The sequence below is a fragment of the Lampris incognitus genome, chromosome 3 (assembly GCF_029633865.1).
Source record: "Lampris incognitus isolate fLamInc1 chromosome 3, fLamInc1.hap2, whole genome shotgun sequence".
NCBI lineage: Eukaryota > Metazoa > Chordata > Actinopteri > Lampriformes > Lampridae > Lampris > Lampris incognitus.
Window position 1 is genome coordinate 92,518,077 of NC_079213.1, and position 12,412 is coordinate 92,530,488.

At 43.6% G+C, this 12,412-nt stretch overlaps 1 protein-coding gene across 1 annotated transcript in view; it reads right to left on the reverse strand.

Moving 5' to 3' along the window:
- Window positions 1–8,628: 8,628 nt before the first annotated feature.
- The window catches only part of LOC130110532 (voltage-dependent R-type calcium channel subunit alpha-1E), a 186,944-nt gene continuing 183,160 nt past the window's right edge, over window positions 8,629–12,412 (reverse strand). The window contains 4 exon segments of the mRNA XM_056277664.1: window positions 8,629–9,183; window positions 9,310–9,467; window positions 10,461–10,635; window positions 11,308–11,439. Of these exon segments, the coding sequence (XP_056133639.1) occupies window positions 8,629–9,183; window positions 9,310–9,467; window positions 10,461–10,635; window positions 11,308–11,439 (1,020 nt within the window).

The following is a 12,412-nucleotide window of genomic DNA, read 5'->3' on the forward strand; positions in this document are numbered from 1 at the left end:
ATTAGATAAGAGTTTGGCCTATGTTTGTTATTTTGTATACCTTTTGAATATGAATATATTATATTGTTGATATTGTTCTGCAAAACAGTTGTTTACCAATGTGAAATGCATTTGCTTTAGTGTTGAAACTTACCGTTGTTGTGATTGGTTGGCTGTGGAGAGAATACCTTACCTTGAATGTGATTGGTTGAGAGGGCAGCGGAAAACGTCAGCACGAGCAGACTGGACTGGGAGAAAGAGGTCTCTCGTCCCTTGTGTGAGCAACGGAGCAGTTTGATGTCGAGTTGTTATATGCTATTTTGCGGTGAGAGAAATGTAATTGAAGTTTAGTGAACAGTGATGTGTGCGGGTGTCTGACCGAGACCCATCCCGGGAACTGTTTGTGTGGACTGGGGAGACAAACTGACTACTCGTCAGTCCCATATGTGGACCCAGCGACGTTACGGAGCGAGCTAGCCAGTCGGTGTCCGTTGTTACCACAGCAAGACGGGCGAATGGACTGGATTCGGTAAGGGGCTCTCCCCACAGTGAGTCGGGCCGTCTTCTAGTTTAGCGAAGTAACGTTATCAGTTACAGTGTAGTGGTGGGTTCATGCGACCATCGAGGAACGCAGAAGGAGTCGTCTGTTGCCGTGTTGTGCTGCCGAGGCGAGCGCACGGTTCGACCGTGAGATGGTGCTAACGGCTAACTAGCCAGGTAGCTAGGATGGCTGCCGGCCTGACGTTCGCTGCTGCACTGAGACGAAGAGGAGCATTCATTGTGAGTCCAAGGGGAGCGAAGAGGGCTGTTTAGGGTCCCAACGTATCCGATAAAGAGACAGGCCTACAACTGGGGGTTGACTTTCTTTTATTTTATTGCCGGCTTAGTTATAGGGCTATTGAGCTGTATGCTAATGTGTTAGTCTGATTAATTTGTGTATATCTGAATGCAGATGCTTGTTAGCCATTGAGGCTTATCACTTTCATTCATTCTAATAATTATTACTCATAATACATTTGTATATATAATTCTATGTACCTGTGTGAGTGTGGATTATTCATGTGTGTTTATTCCTGTGGTGTCTAGGCTATGGTAAGTGACATGTTGAGACAACCTTAAAGGGCTAGTCCTCCATTTTAATATAAGTTACTCGGTGACACATTGAGGTGTCTAGACCATGTTAGATTGCCTTAAAGGGGTCATATGCCATATTTGAGCGCCTTAAAGGGGTAGTCAACCTTTTTAGTTGGAGTTACCAGATGACACTGTAAGACATTTAGAGCCTGTAGAACATACTTTAAACACATAAGAAGCGAAGTTAACATACTTCAATAGTTATTGGATACCGAGTTGTATAGAGAACTCAGGAGCGTTGTCCTTGACAGTTAAAAGGGATAGATAGCGCTACATATTATTCCCAGATGCTGATGATGATGGTGAAGAGCCTTGGCCCACACCTTCAGCTGCCAAAGCCCTTCCACTTCTTTCCCCAAAGAGAGCCAACAGTGTTAGCTCTTCTGACCAGCTGTGCCCCAGACGCAGACATACTAAAACTCAGCTCAGCTGGAAACCTCACACGTAAACATTAATACACACACAAACAAATATTCCCACAGTTACACAATTTGCACACACATACACACACATATAAACACTGATACACACAAATCCACTATAGACATATGTCTAAAGTTGCATACCTTTGCCTAGATAGATAGATTTTCAGAAACATGCTATTTCAGAAACTTACATAAATGCACATGTAAACACACGCACGCACACACACACACACACACACAACTGTAATTCACTGGACATGGTAAGATGTGAAGTGAGTGTAAAAGGCAGTATAGATTTTAGACCCACACATGTAGTCAGACAGAGTGAAAACTGACTTCGCAGGGGCAGTTTCACAAGCCAACGTAAACTTTACCACAAAGCTGACAGATTCAGGGGGCATAAGTAGCCGATATTCAAGGTCAGGTTTAATGCTAAAGCCATGAGGCAGCTCCTGCCCCCGACACCTCTTGGAAAGAAAATCCTCTTTGAGCAAATAAGTTCTCTAAAAACAGGTATGACCTTGTCAAATGTACTTGAGAAAAATATATTTCACAATGAAAAATACGTGTCTTTGACAGATTTTGATTTCCTTTAGTGTCAACAGAGTGTAACAGTGCTATCATGTATTCATTTTGTCTAGTAGGCTTACTGGTGCATAATTTCCATACCATTAATATTATGGCCAAAGCCGACAATAGAAATCAACGAGTTAAGCTGTGCAACTTCATTTATAACTTCTAAGACACACATGATCAAAAACTGTGACAGTGGGTAGAGAAAGTGTAGTTTATTTCCTTGTACTTGCTGTGCAGCCTCCATCATATTGTTTTGTTGCGGCGACTGCATCACTCCACGTCCAGCATCTCTACTGAATCCATCTCTCTCTGGTAGGAAACACAAGAAAGTGTTGGCAGCTACCACAACTATGGTTATTCAAAGGCTTTCTTTTAAGTTTGGGCCCTTATTGCGACAGAATAAGCGGGGTATAGTGACAAATTAATAGGGATAGAGAGAAAGAGTAGGGTGACCAGTCGTCCCTATTTTCTGGGGACAGTACTTAGAATGGTATCATTCTCAAAAATGTCCCTGAATTGTACCTCGGGGACTTTTTTTTTAATGATCATGAATGAAAATTTTAAAAGTCTAATTCATTTGTCTATTTATTCTTATTTGAAATTATTTTTGAAATTACATGAAAGCCAATCTAACAGTTTAAATTCCTGTCTCAACTTTTCAACGTTGCAGTCTCACAAGGTTGCAACAGCCAAGATAAGCAATGGCTTTATTAAAAAAAAAAAAAAATAAATAAATATATATATATATATATATATATATATATATACATAAATGGATGAAAGGTCATAATTCTTTTTTTGTGACAGGTTGGATGAAATGTCATTCATCCAACCTGTTACAGAAGATGAAACTTCTGAGAAGTGGTCAGTGAAGATGAGGGATGTATAAAAGATGTGTATGTGGGGGTTTGCTGGGTGTCTCCAGGGGTGGGTGGGGGTTTGGTTGAGTACCACAAATGTCCTTAATTTTGCTCCCAGATTGCCTTACACCAGAATATTTATACATACTGTATTTTAATAAAGACAAAGATATACATGGGTGTGGTTTGTGTATCGGTTTGGAGCATGAATGAGGTGGTACGGGGGGGGAGGGGGGAGACATGGGAAATCAGAAAATTTTATCAGAAACAAATACAACAGGGGCATCCGTGTAGCATAGCTGTCTATTCTGTTGCCTACCAACATGGGGATTGCCAGTTCGAATCCCTGTGTTACCTCCAGCTTGGTTGGGCATCCCTACAGGCACAATTGACCGTGTCTGCAGGTGGGCAGCCGGATGTCGGTATGTGTTCTGGTCACTGCACTACTGCCTCCTCTGGTCGGTTGGGGCGCCTGTTCGGGGATCTGTGGGGTAACTGGCCAAATGCAGTTGGGGAGAAAGGGGGGGGGGGGTAAATCAGCGTTGAAAATGGACTTAGAAAACGCTGGGCACGATATTCAGGCTCTTGTGCAGAGCCCTGTGGCCTAATACAAGTGGTATTACGTGAAAAGTGGCACTCTTCTCAAACGCCACATTTCAGTGTTTACTGCTTTATCGTAGTCTATTTGGGAAAAGTGATTGTGCCTTTAATCTTTAAAACAACAGGAAGAACTGATAAAGCAATATATGTCTATTTTCTATTGATGTGGGGGTGCGCCGCTGCTGAATAACACGGGAAAGTCATAGTCACAGGTAGTAGCCATTCACTTGTCTGCCAAAGTTACATTAGCTAACTATCTAGCTAAATATCATTATAATTGGGCTCTTGGGAGCTTTTGAAGCCATTATACCCACGAAGGTCGTCTTTACTTGGGCAATTGAGGCTTCAGTGGCCTTCTGCCATCGGTAGGCTACACCACTCACTGCTGTTGTTGTTATATGGAGTTCACCTATGCATATTATTGCAGCAGAGAACGACAACACCCCAATCCACATATTTTTTAAATAGTGTAGTGTGTACAATGTAGAGTGCAGAAGAGAGGTGAAGCGAGTGCAGGCAGGGTGGAGTGGGTGGAGAAGAGTGTCAGGAGTGATTTGCAACAGAAGAGTACCAGCAAGAGTTAAAGGGAAGGTTTACAAGTTGGTTGTGAGACCAGCTATGTTATATGGTTTGGAGACAGTGGCACTGATGAAGACGGGAGGCGGAGCTGGAGGTGGAGGTGGCAGAGTTGAAGTTGCTAAGATTTTCATTGGGAGTGATGAAGAAGGGGACAGGATTAGGAATGATTATGTTAGAGGGACAGCTCAGGTTGGATGGTTTGGAGACAAAGCAAGAGAGGCAAGATTGAGGTGGCTTGGACATGTGTGGAGGAGAGATGCTGGGTATATTGGGAGAAGGATGCTGAATATGGAGCTGCCAGGGAAGAGGAAAAGAGGAAGGCCAAAGAGAAGGTTTATGGAGGTGGTGAGGGAAGACATGCAGGTGGCTGGTGTGACAGAGGAAGATGCAGAGGACAGGAAATGGAAACGGATGATCCGCTGTGGCGACCCCTAACGGGAGCAGCCAAAAGTAGTAGTAGTAGTGGATAATGTAGTGTGTACATACCATGAACAAAGACGTGGTGTTGTTAATTTGCTGAAGAAGTGTCAAGTTGTGTCTCTCCGCCTGTTTGACAGTTGTGAAAAATGTGGCACTGTGATCCTGCATCACAGATTGAGCAGCTATTGACAGCACGCTGATCCAGTGGCATTGGGCATTGTCAGATTGACAGTACTCTATCCTAATGGAATTAGGGGAAATCAATTTCCAGGACTTTTCAAGGTTGTTTTCCATTGCCTTTACTTAGAATAGACATGAAAGCCAATGCCGACAGAAGAGCATCTTATCCAGTGTTAACTATATGCCTCCAAAATTTCAAGCACTGATTTTACTGGCAGTAAAATATGGCTAAGAAATATGTAATTAACAATTACACTAAAAAATGTCATCTCAGCGGGTAAATAGACAACTTAAATCCAACGTTTCCAATTTTCCATGACCTCAATAATATTTTGAGGACGTGTTTTCCATGACTTTAAATTTCCAGAGACAGTCTGTGTGCGGTCCGTCACCTCTGACAGTAAAAGCCAGGCATGGAATCCTGCTGCAGACGTTTGAAGAAATCATCAGACCTCCTGGAGACTCTTCTGTCCAGAAACCACCTCACCGGACTATAAAACGTGTTCATATTATAAAGAGATTTTTCTCTGCTGCAGACAAGGACCAGAGGCTTAGGCTAAGTCATCTCTATTCCCTATACTCCCACCACGCTCTCTCTAATCATAGACATTCAGTCCTAGATATGTGCACATGTACGCATGCAGACACACAGTTCCAATACAGACCTCTCACCAGACAACTCACGTACTCCTCTGCTGGGTTTCTTGTGTACCGGACCTTTCTGACAGGGTTGCACGGGAACACATAGTACATACTGCTTGCGAGATTTTTTTTCCTCCAAAATATATGCATCACAAACCATATAAAAAATCCTTCTAGGTATAGTAATGACCCATCTACTTTGAAGTCCTGATCAAAAATGCTGCAGAAGGGCATCCGGGTAGTGTAGCGGTCTGTTCCGGCTCGAATCCCTGTGTTACCTCGGGCTTGGTCCAGTGTCCCTACAGAGACAATTGGCCGTGTCTGCGGGTGGGAAGCCAGATGTGGGTATGTGTCCTGGTCGCTGCACTATTGCCTCCTCTGGTCGGTCAGGGCGCCTGTTCAGGGGGGAGGGGTAACTGGGGGGAATAGTGTGATCCTCCCACGCGCTACGTCTCCTTGGTGAAACTCCCCACTGTCAGGTGAAAACTAGCAGCTGGCGACTCCACATGTATCGGGGGAGACGTGGTCATCTGCAGCCCTCCCCAGATCGGCAGAGGGAGGAGCAGCAACCGGGACGGCTCGAAGGAGTGGGGTAATTGGCCGGATACAACTGGGGAGAAGACAAAAAAAAGGGGGGGGGGTCCTGCAGAAAAAATAGCTTACCTTTATCTTATTCAGTAGAAGTTATAGCACTTAAGAATGAGACATCTGTCTAGTCATTACAGCTATAGTGGATGTTCATTCATTAAAGACAACTGATTTTTCTTTAATGATCCTTTCAACAGATATGCAAACACGTGTTTGTCAAGGTCAGAGGCAGGCATCAAGACTGAAATACAATATAAACTGTGCAATTATAAGACATGGATTTATTTTATACAGTTGGGTCAGTTTCCCCATGCACAGGTCAGACTGTTCTGTGCAGATAAACTTAAGTCCTCAGTGGTTCTGTACATGTGGCCCAAAGACACAGCCAAAGCCTTATCCTAACCTGTATGAATTGAGTCTTGTATTAGTTATTGAAATGTACTAAGCACGTTTCAATTTTTCACTAAAGAACATCGTTTAGCCCTGGACAACCGGACAGTTTACAGTATGCATGACGGAATGGAACGCCTCAGACAGTCTGTGGAAGCTCAGTCCAAATGTGTTCTATATTCACATTTCAGAAACATGTCAAACTCAACATTTTACAATAATACAACAGCGTATGATAAAAATAAACATAAACTCTCTTCTTTCAGGGGGAACAATCAGTGTTTGTAGTGTATTCAATAATGTTGTAATGAATGCTAAAATGGAAAACAATTCATGTAAACATTATTCTGTCCATTGTGGTGCTTCCTGAACAACTCTCATGTTGTTAAGTACATAATGCAATGAGTACAGAATGGGGAAACAAAATGGCCAAGTCTGGGATAGGCACATTTTCCACCACCATCAGCGTCACAACCATACCTTCACGCAAATTGAAAATTCGACCAAAACGAAACCAGAACTCATTTCTTCAGGCCAAAAACTCAAAACTGGCACAGCGTTATAGGTGGACTGTGGCAGTTAACATACAGACATACCATATTGTGCCTATGCCTTCTTTTTGTAAAAACATCCATGTTGTTGAAATCTTTTGCATCACATGTATAAAGGACAGTAAATTCTTCATCATCATCACACAAAAGAAGGCAACACATTCTGAGGAAGACACATCCTCAGCTTTATATACAAAACCAAAATGGCTTTAGTCAATTCTCTGAATTAGCATCCAGCAGCACGCAACATGGACAGTGGTTATACAGCACAGGAACATTTAAAATGAACATCAGTTTGCCTTAATGATACGGCCTTCATTGTTTGTTACATAGGTAACAAACGACAAAGTACAACATATGCTATATATAACATATGGTCATATGCTAAGTCAAGGTCATTCTGGTCCATGAACAGAACGGGCTTGAACTATGGGCCGTCTATCATCTCTCCATTTGTTATAATCCTGGTATAGTAGATGCCAGGCCTACTATTGTCCTCTGACAAGACTCACCTGGTGCTTCTTTTTTTTCCACATCTTTTAATTTTGAGGCCACTGCATCACGCCATTGAAGTGTAGAAGATACTCTAGATTTCAGATGGAATTGTGTAATATACAACCAATAGTCTAGTGTCCTGAGGCAACATGTGTGTGATGTATTGATGTCTTATGAGGTTCTACCACATCCATTCTACCTAATGGTGCCAAACTGTACCTGTGAAGTGCTGTTCCACATCCATCCTGTTCCCACTCTCATCTCCATTAGCTAGGTGAAAAAAATAACCTCGCAGTCACTGGAGGGTTTCGCTTGGTTCAGTTTGGCTTATGTAGTCATGCCATTTTAAAACTTAAGTCTCATGGTAAGTATTTACAGAGTTAGCACTGTTTAATGCCCACAGATTACGTGGATCCTCCCTTGTTTACTATATTTGTTTGGAATAGCTGGTGGGCAGTCATATATTCAAAATCAACCTGCTGCTTCAGTACTATTCAGATCACTATGCACAGTAAAGATCACCAACCTTGTCAAATTACCTGGAGATAAATACCATAGCCAAAAATACATTCCTTGTATTACTTTTACATGCTACTTGTATGCTCTCCTACCACACATAATGCACTTACATTGGTCTCTCTGGTCCAACAGTCTTTTAAGACACTTTCAAATCTTCATTTCCAATAGATTTCATTCTAATAACAACCAAGACATCTACTGTGTTTGGGCATGGGGCACTGTGTGTAGCCTGCAGTGAGCTACTTAAAAGTACAATATGTCGCTGCTTCTCTCTTGATTCAGCAAACTGGATTTCTTGAGAGTGTACAAATAAGCAGACACACACCAGCACACTCACACACGTGGCACACTGATCCAGGCACACCAATGCAGATGTGCCTGCTCTCGCTCTCTCTCTCTCTCTCTCTCTCTCTCTCTCTCTCTCTCTCTCTCTCTCTCTCTCTCTCTCTCTCTCTCTCACACACACACACACACAAAGAGGAGCAAACATGTAAATGGGATAGAGAACTCGGTACTGGCTATTAAGTAGTACCGAGGGTGTCCAGTTTGCAGGGCCACAAAGTTGCCAGAGCCGTGCCTCTCTGTTGACTAGAGTACCTACTCCCCATTTAAGTTACTTCAAGTGGAGGAGCAAATCTACAGTGAAAGATCATTCTTTCCATCTGCTTCTTGTTCTTCCCTCTCTGAGCCCTAGCAATGGTCATCCTCATCTGTGTCACTCAGTAGCTCGTTGGCACCAACGGGACTAGCCGGGCCCAAGTGCTTGCGGAAATGCCCGTTAGGAACCTGCCAGGAGTGTCTGAGCTGAGGGGCGGAGCTTATGGCGTTGGCCCGCCCCAGGCTGGTTACCATGGCAGCCTCAAAGGTAAGGGTCTCCTGTCGCTCGCCTGCCTTGCCAGTTTGCAGGTCCTCGTGGAATGGGAGGTATGGCTCTGAGATGTAGCGGTGCGGAGATGAGTGGCTGACTCCTGAACTCTGACCTCCAGCTAACCCCTGACATGCAGCCAGCGCACCCCCCTCCCTCTCAGCCCTCCACGGTGTGTCTATTGAGTCCCCAGGCCCATCCTGAGGCTGCGTCTGGCCCTCAGAGGAGGTTGCTGGTGGGAGAGAAGGGTGGGCTTGGCAGACCAGGGGAGAGTAGGAGATGAGAGGTCTCGGGCGAGAGGGTGTCTGGGGAAGCTGGCGCCGACCACGTGGTGTTCCCGACTCTGAGGCTGAATGGGCTGGGCTACCTGATGTGTTGATCTGCAGAAAACACACACACACATACATACACATACAGACTATCACTTATGTAATGTTACTGATACATTAATGCAGAAAACACTGACGTATTTTACAATAATTTCAGCTTTAAACTTGTTCCCCCACCTGTCTCTGTAAGGCATGTGTGCGTCCCTCACTGGGTGAGCGGGATTGTTTCCTCTCTCGTGATTGGTCCTGGCTACGTTCCTCAGAGTTGCATCGGGAAACATCAGGAGACAACAGGTGGCGCCGTTCCTTAGACCGCCCCCTCTCTTCACCCAATGCTGGCAAAGGGAGGAAGATATACAGTACCAGTCAAAAGTTTGGACACACCTTATTGTATGTATTTTTCCCCCTTTCTTCTCCCCAATTGTCCAATTACCCCACTCTTCCGTGCTGTCCCGGTCGCTGCTCCACCCCCTCTGCCGATCCGGGGGGGGGGGGGCTGCAGACTACCACTTTCTCCGACGATACATGTGGAGTTACCAGCTGCTTCTTTTCACCTGACAGTGAGGAGTTTCGCCAGGGGGACATAGCATGTGGGAGGATCACGCTATCCCCCCCCCCCCCCAGTTCCCCCTCCCCCCTGAACAGGCGCCCCGATCGACCACAGGGGGCGCTAGTGCAGTGACCAGGACACATACCCACATTCGACTTCCCACCCGCAGACATGGCCAATTGTGTCTGTAGTGTCACTACAAGCAATTGTGTCTTGCCCGACCAAGCCGGAGGTAACATGGGAATTCGAACTGGCGATCCCTATGTTGGTAGGCAACGGATTAAACTGGTACGCCACTGGGCACCCCTGAATGTATATTTTTCAAAATCTTGAAATCATTGCCCATTTCTGAATTGCTTTCAAAAACAATTTCAAATTAAAAAAAAACATAAAACCCACTCCAACAAGTTGTTTCATTTAGCACTTTATTGAAATTTTGTGAAAATACAGAAAAACCCTACTATAAGTAGGTCTGTCCAAACTTTTGACTAGTGCTGTTTACTGTTTGACTCTACTTTTTGATTCTATCCAAAGTGCCTTCAGTACATGTTTTTTGTTTTTTTCTTGTTGATTTTTGCCATGGTTGGTCCCAGTGGTAATCAAACAAGTTTCACGAGCTTGTTGTTCAACACATATGTAGCTGGTTGGCAAAAAAAAAACCAAACCACAAAACTAGATTTCTAAATTCTATCGCTTTAATAGGTTTTCCATCATTGTAGAAGCCAGGGACGAAAGTCTATACGGACTGAAAACAGAATGTACCATATCTTGTTTAGACGATTTTACTGTAAGAAAAACTGACCTCTGTAGTTCCTCTGTCGAGGCCTGTACGTGTGGTCAGGACTGATTTTCTCTAAAGAATGCTGCTCCTGCCACAGGCCGTTCACACACTGGTCTCCAATGGTGGAGAAGGAACGCTTCATCAGCTTCCTCTCCTCTGCTGTTGTCCCACACTATTTTCAAATGCAGAAACCGGATGGGAAGTAACATTAGCAAATCATATGCCCCCCCCCACACACAATAATTCTTGTACTTCTATCTTTGTGGGAACCCTTCATTGACTATGTTTATTCCCTCATCCAAACTCTAACCTTAAACAACAGAGCCTTACCCTAACCTTCACCTAATTCTAACCTTAACCCTAAACCCAAATCCTAACCCTAAATTAGACCCTTAAAAAAGTGAGGACTAGCTAAAATGTCCTCGCTTTACAAAAATGTCCTGACGTTGATGGTTAAAAACTCAAAATTGGTCCTCACAAAGATGAAGAACAAGAACACACACACACACATACGCGCGCAAATGCACACAAATACATATAAAAACAAACAACCACATATACCCACAGACACATACAAACATGCACCTGACAAATTATGTGGAGAGAAAACAGTAGAAATAGTTGAGAGCATAATTGCGATTTTAACAGCTTTGTTTCAACCGTTTAATCAAATCTGTCTCCCAGAGGGACTCCCAGAGGCCCACAAGTGACAGTGACACCAAGCGTGAGTGCCATCCCAACCTAATTTATGCACCAGTCTACTGTTGATATTATTTGTGAAACACTGGTTAGCCTCTTATGTTAAGGTACAACCTCATTTAAGGTTTTTCCTGTTGTTTTTTACCTGTACATCAACCGCAAGTCTGGGCATAGAGGATGCTCTGATAGACGCCGTCCTCCCAGGAGATCTGTCAATAGCAGGGTCCTGTCTGGCAGCTTGGCACATCACTCTGTTATACTCCACCACCTCTGGTACCTACACAAAACACCACAAAGATGAGGAGCACGCTTGTCTCATTCACTTCCCCACCATGAATGAGGTGTTAAAAGGGAACCATCTGGGCGCAAGCTTGTTTCTCTAAAGAGACATGAGAGGAATCAGTCTCCTGAATCTTTTCAGTCCGCTAAATATCCATCCTCAAATCCCAGCCTTACCCAAAGTTACTTTGACTCAAATGTCACTTTAACATTTTTCACTGACATTTTACTTCACAAAATTAGATCGTTAACAAAAAAATGAATGAATCAAACAAACAAACAAACAAATTGTATAATGGGTTTGTGATTCCAGGAGGATTTTATAGATATTTTCTCTTTAACAAGAAAAATAAAAATGGGGGGGGGGTCTCCGCCACCTCAATCTAACTCTAATCTTCCTTATTGAATGGGATTTGTAAACTCTTGTAATACTCAAAAAAGGGGGTCCAAATCTTCATAAACTTTTGTATAGAGCCTTGACGGGTGTATCTGATTTTCTCAAGTTTCAAAAACTGTATGTCTTTAATCCATCTGGAAAAATTAGGTGGTGCTTGTTGCTTCCATGAGAGAACAATGAGACGTCTAGCAAGCAAGGAGGTAAATGCTATGATTACGCGTGCTTTACCTTTAAGGCTACGAGTTTCTGGAGCAAAACCAAATAGGGCATATATGGGGTTAGGAGGAATGTCTTTTTGAAACATCTTGCTATAGGCATTAAAAATACTGGTCCAAAATGTCTTAAGGTTAGGGCATGACCAGAACATATGTGTGTAGTCTGCTGGTTGACTTTTACAGCGAGGACAGGAAGGATCTGCATTAGGAAACATTTTGGCTAGTCTAGCATTGGTCAAATGTGCTCTCAAAACAACTTTTAGTTGTATTAAGCTGTGTCTTGCACATGGTGAGGAGGTATGTATTAGGCCAAGTGCAGCCTTCCAGTCATCATCAGTCATTTCCCTTCCAAGGTCCTC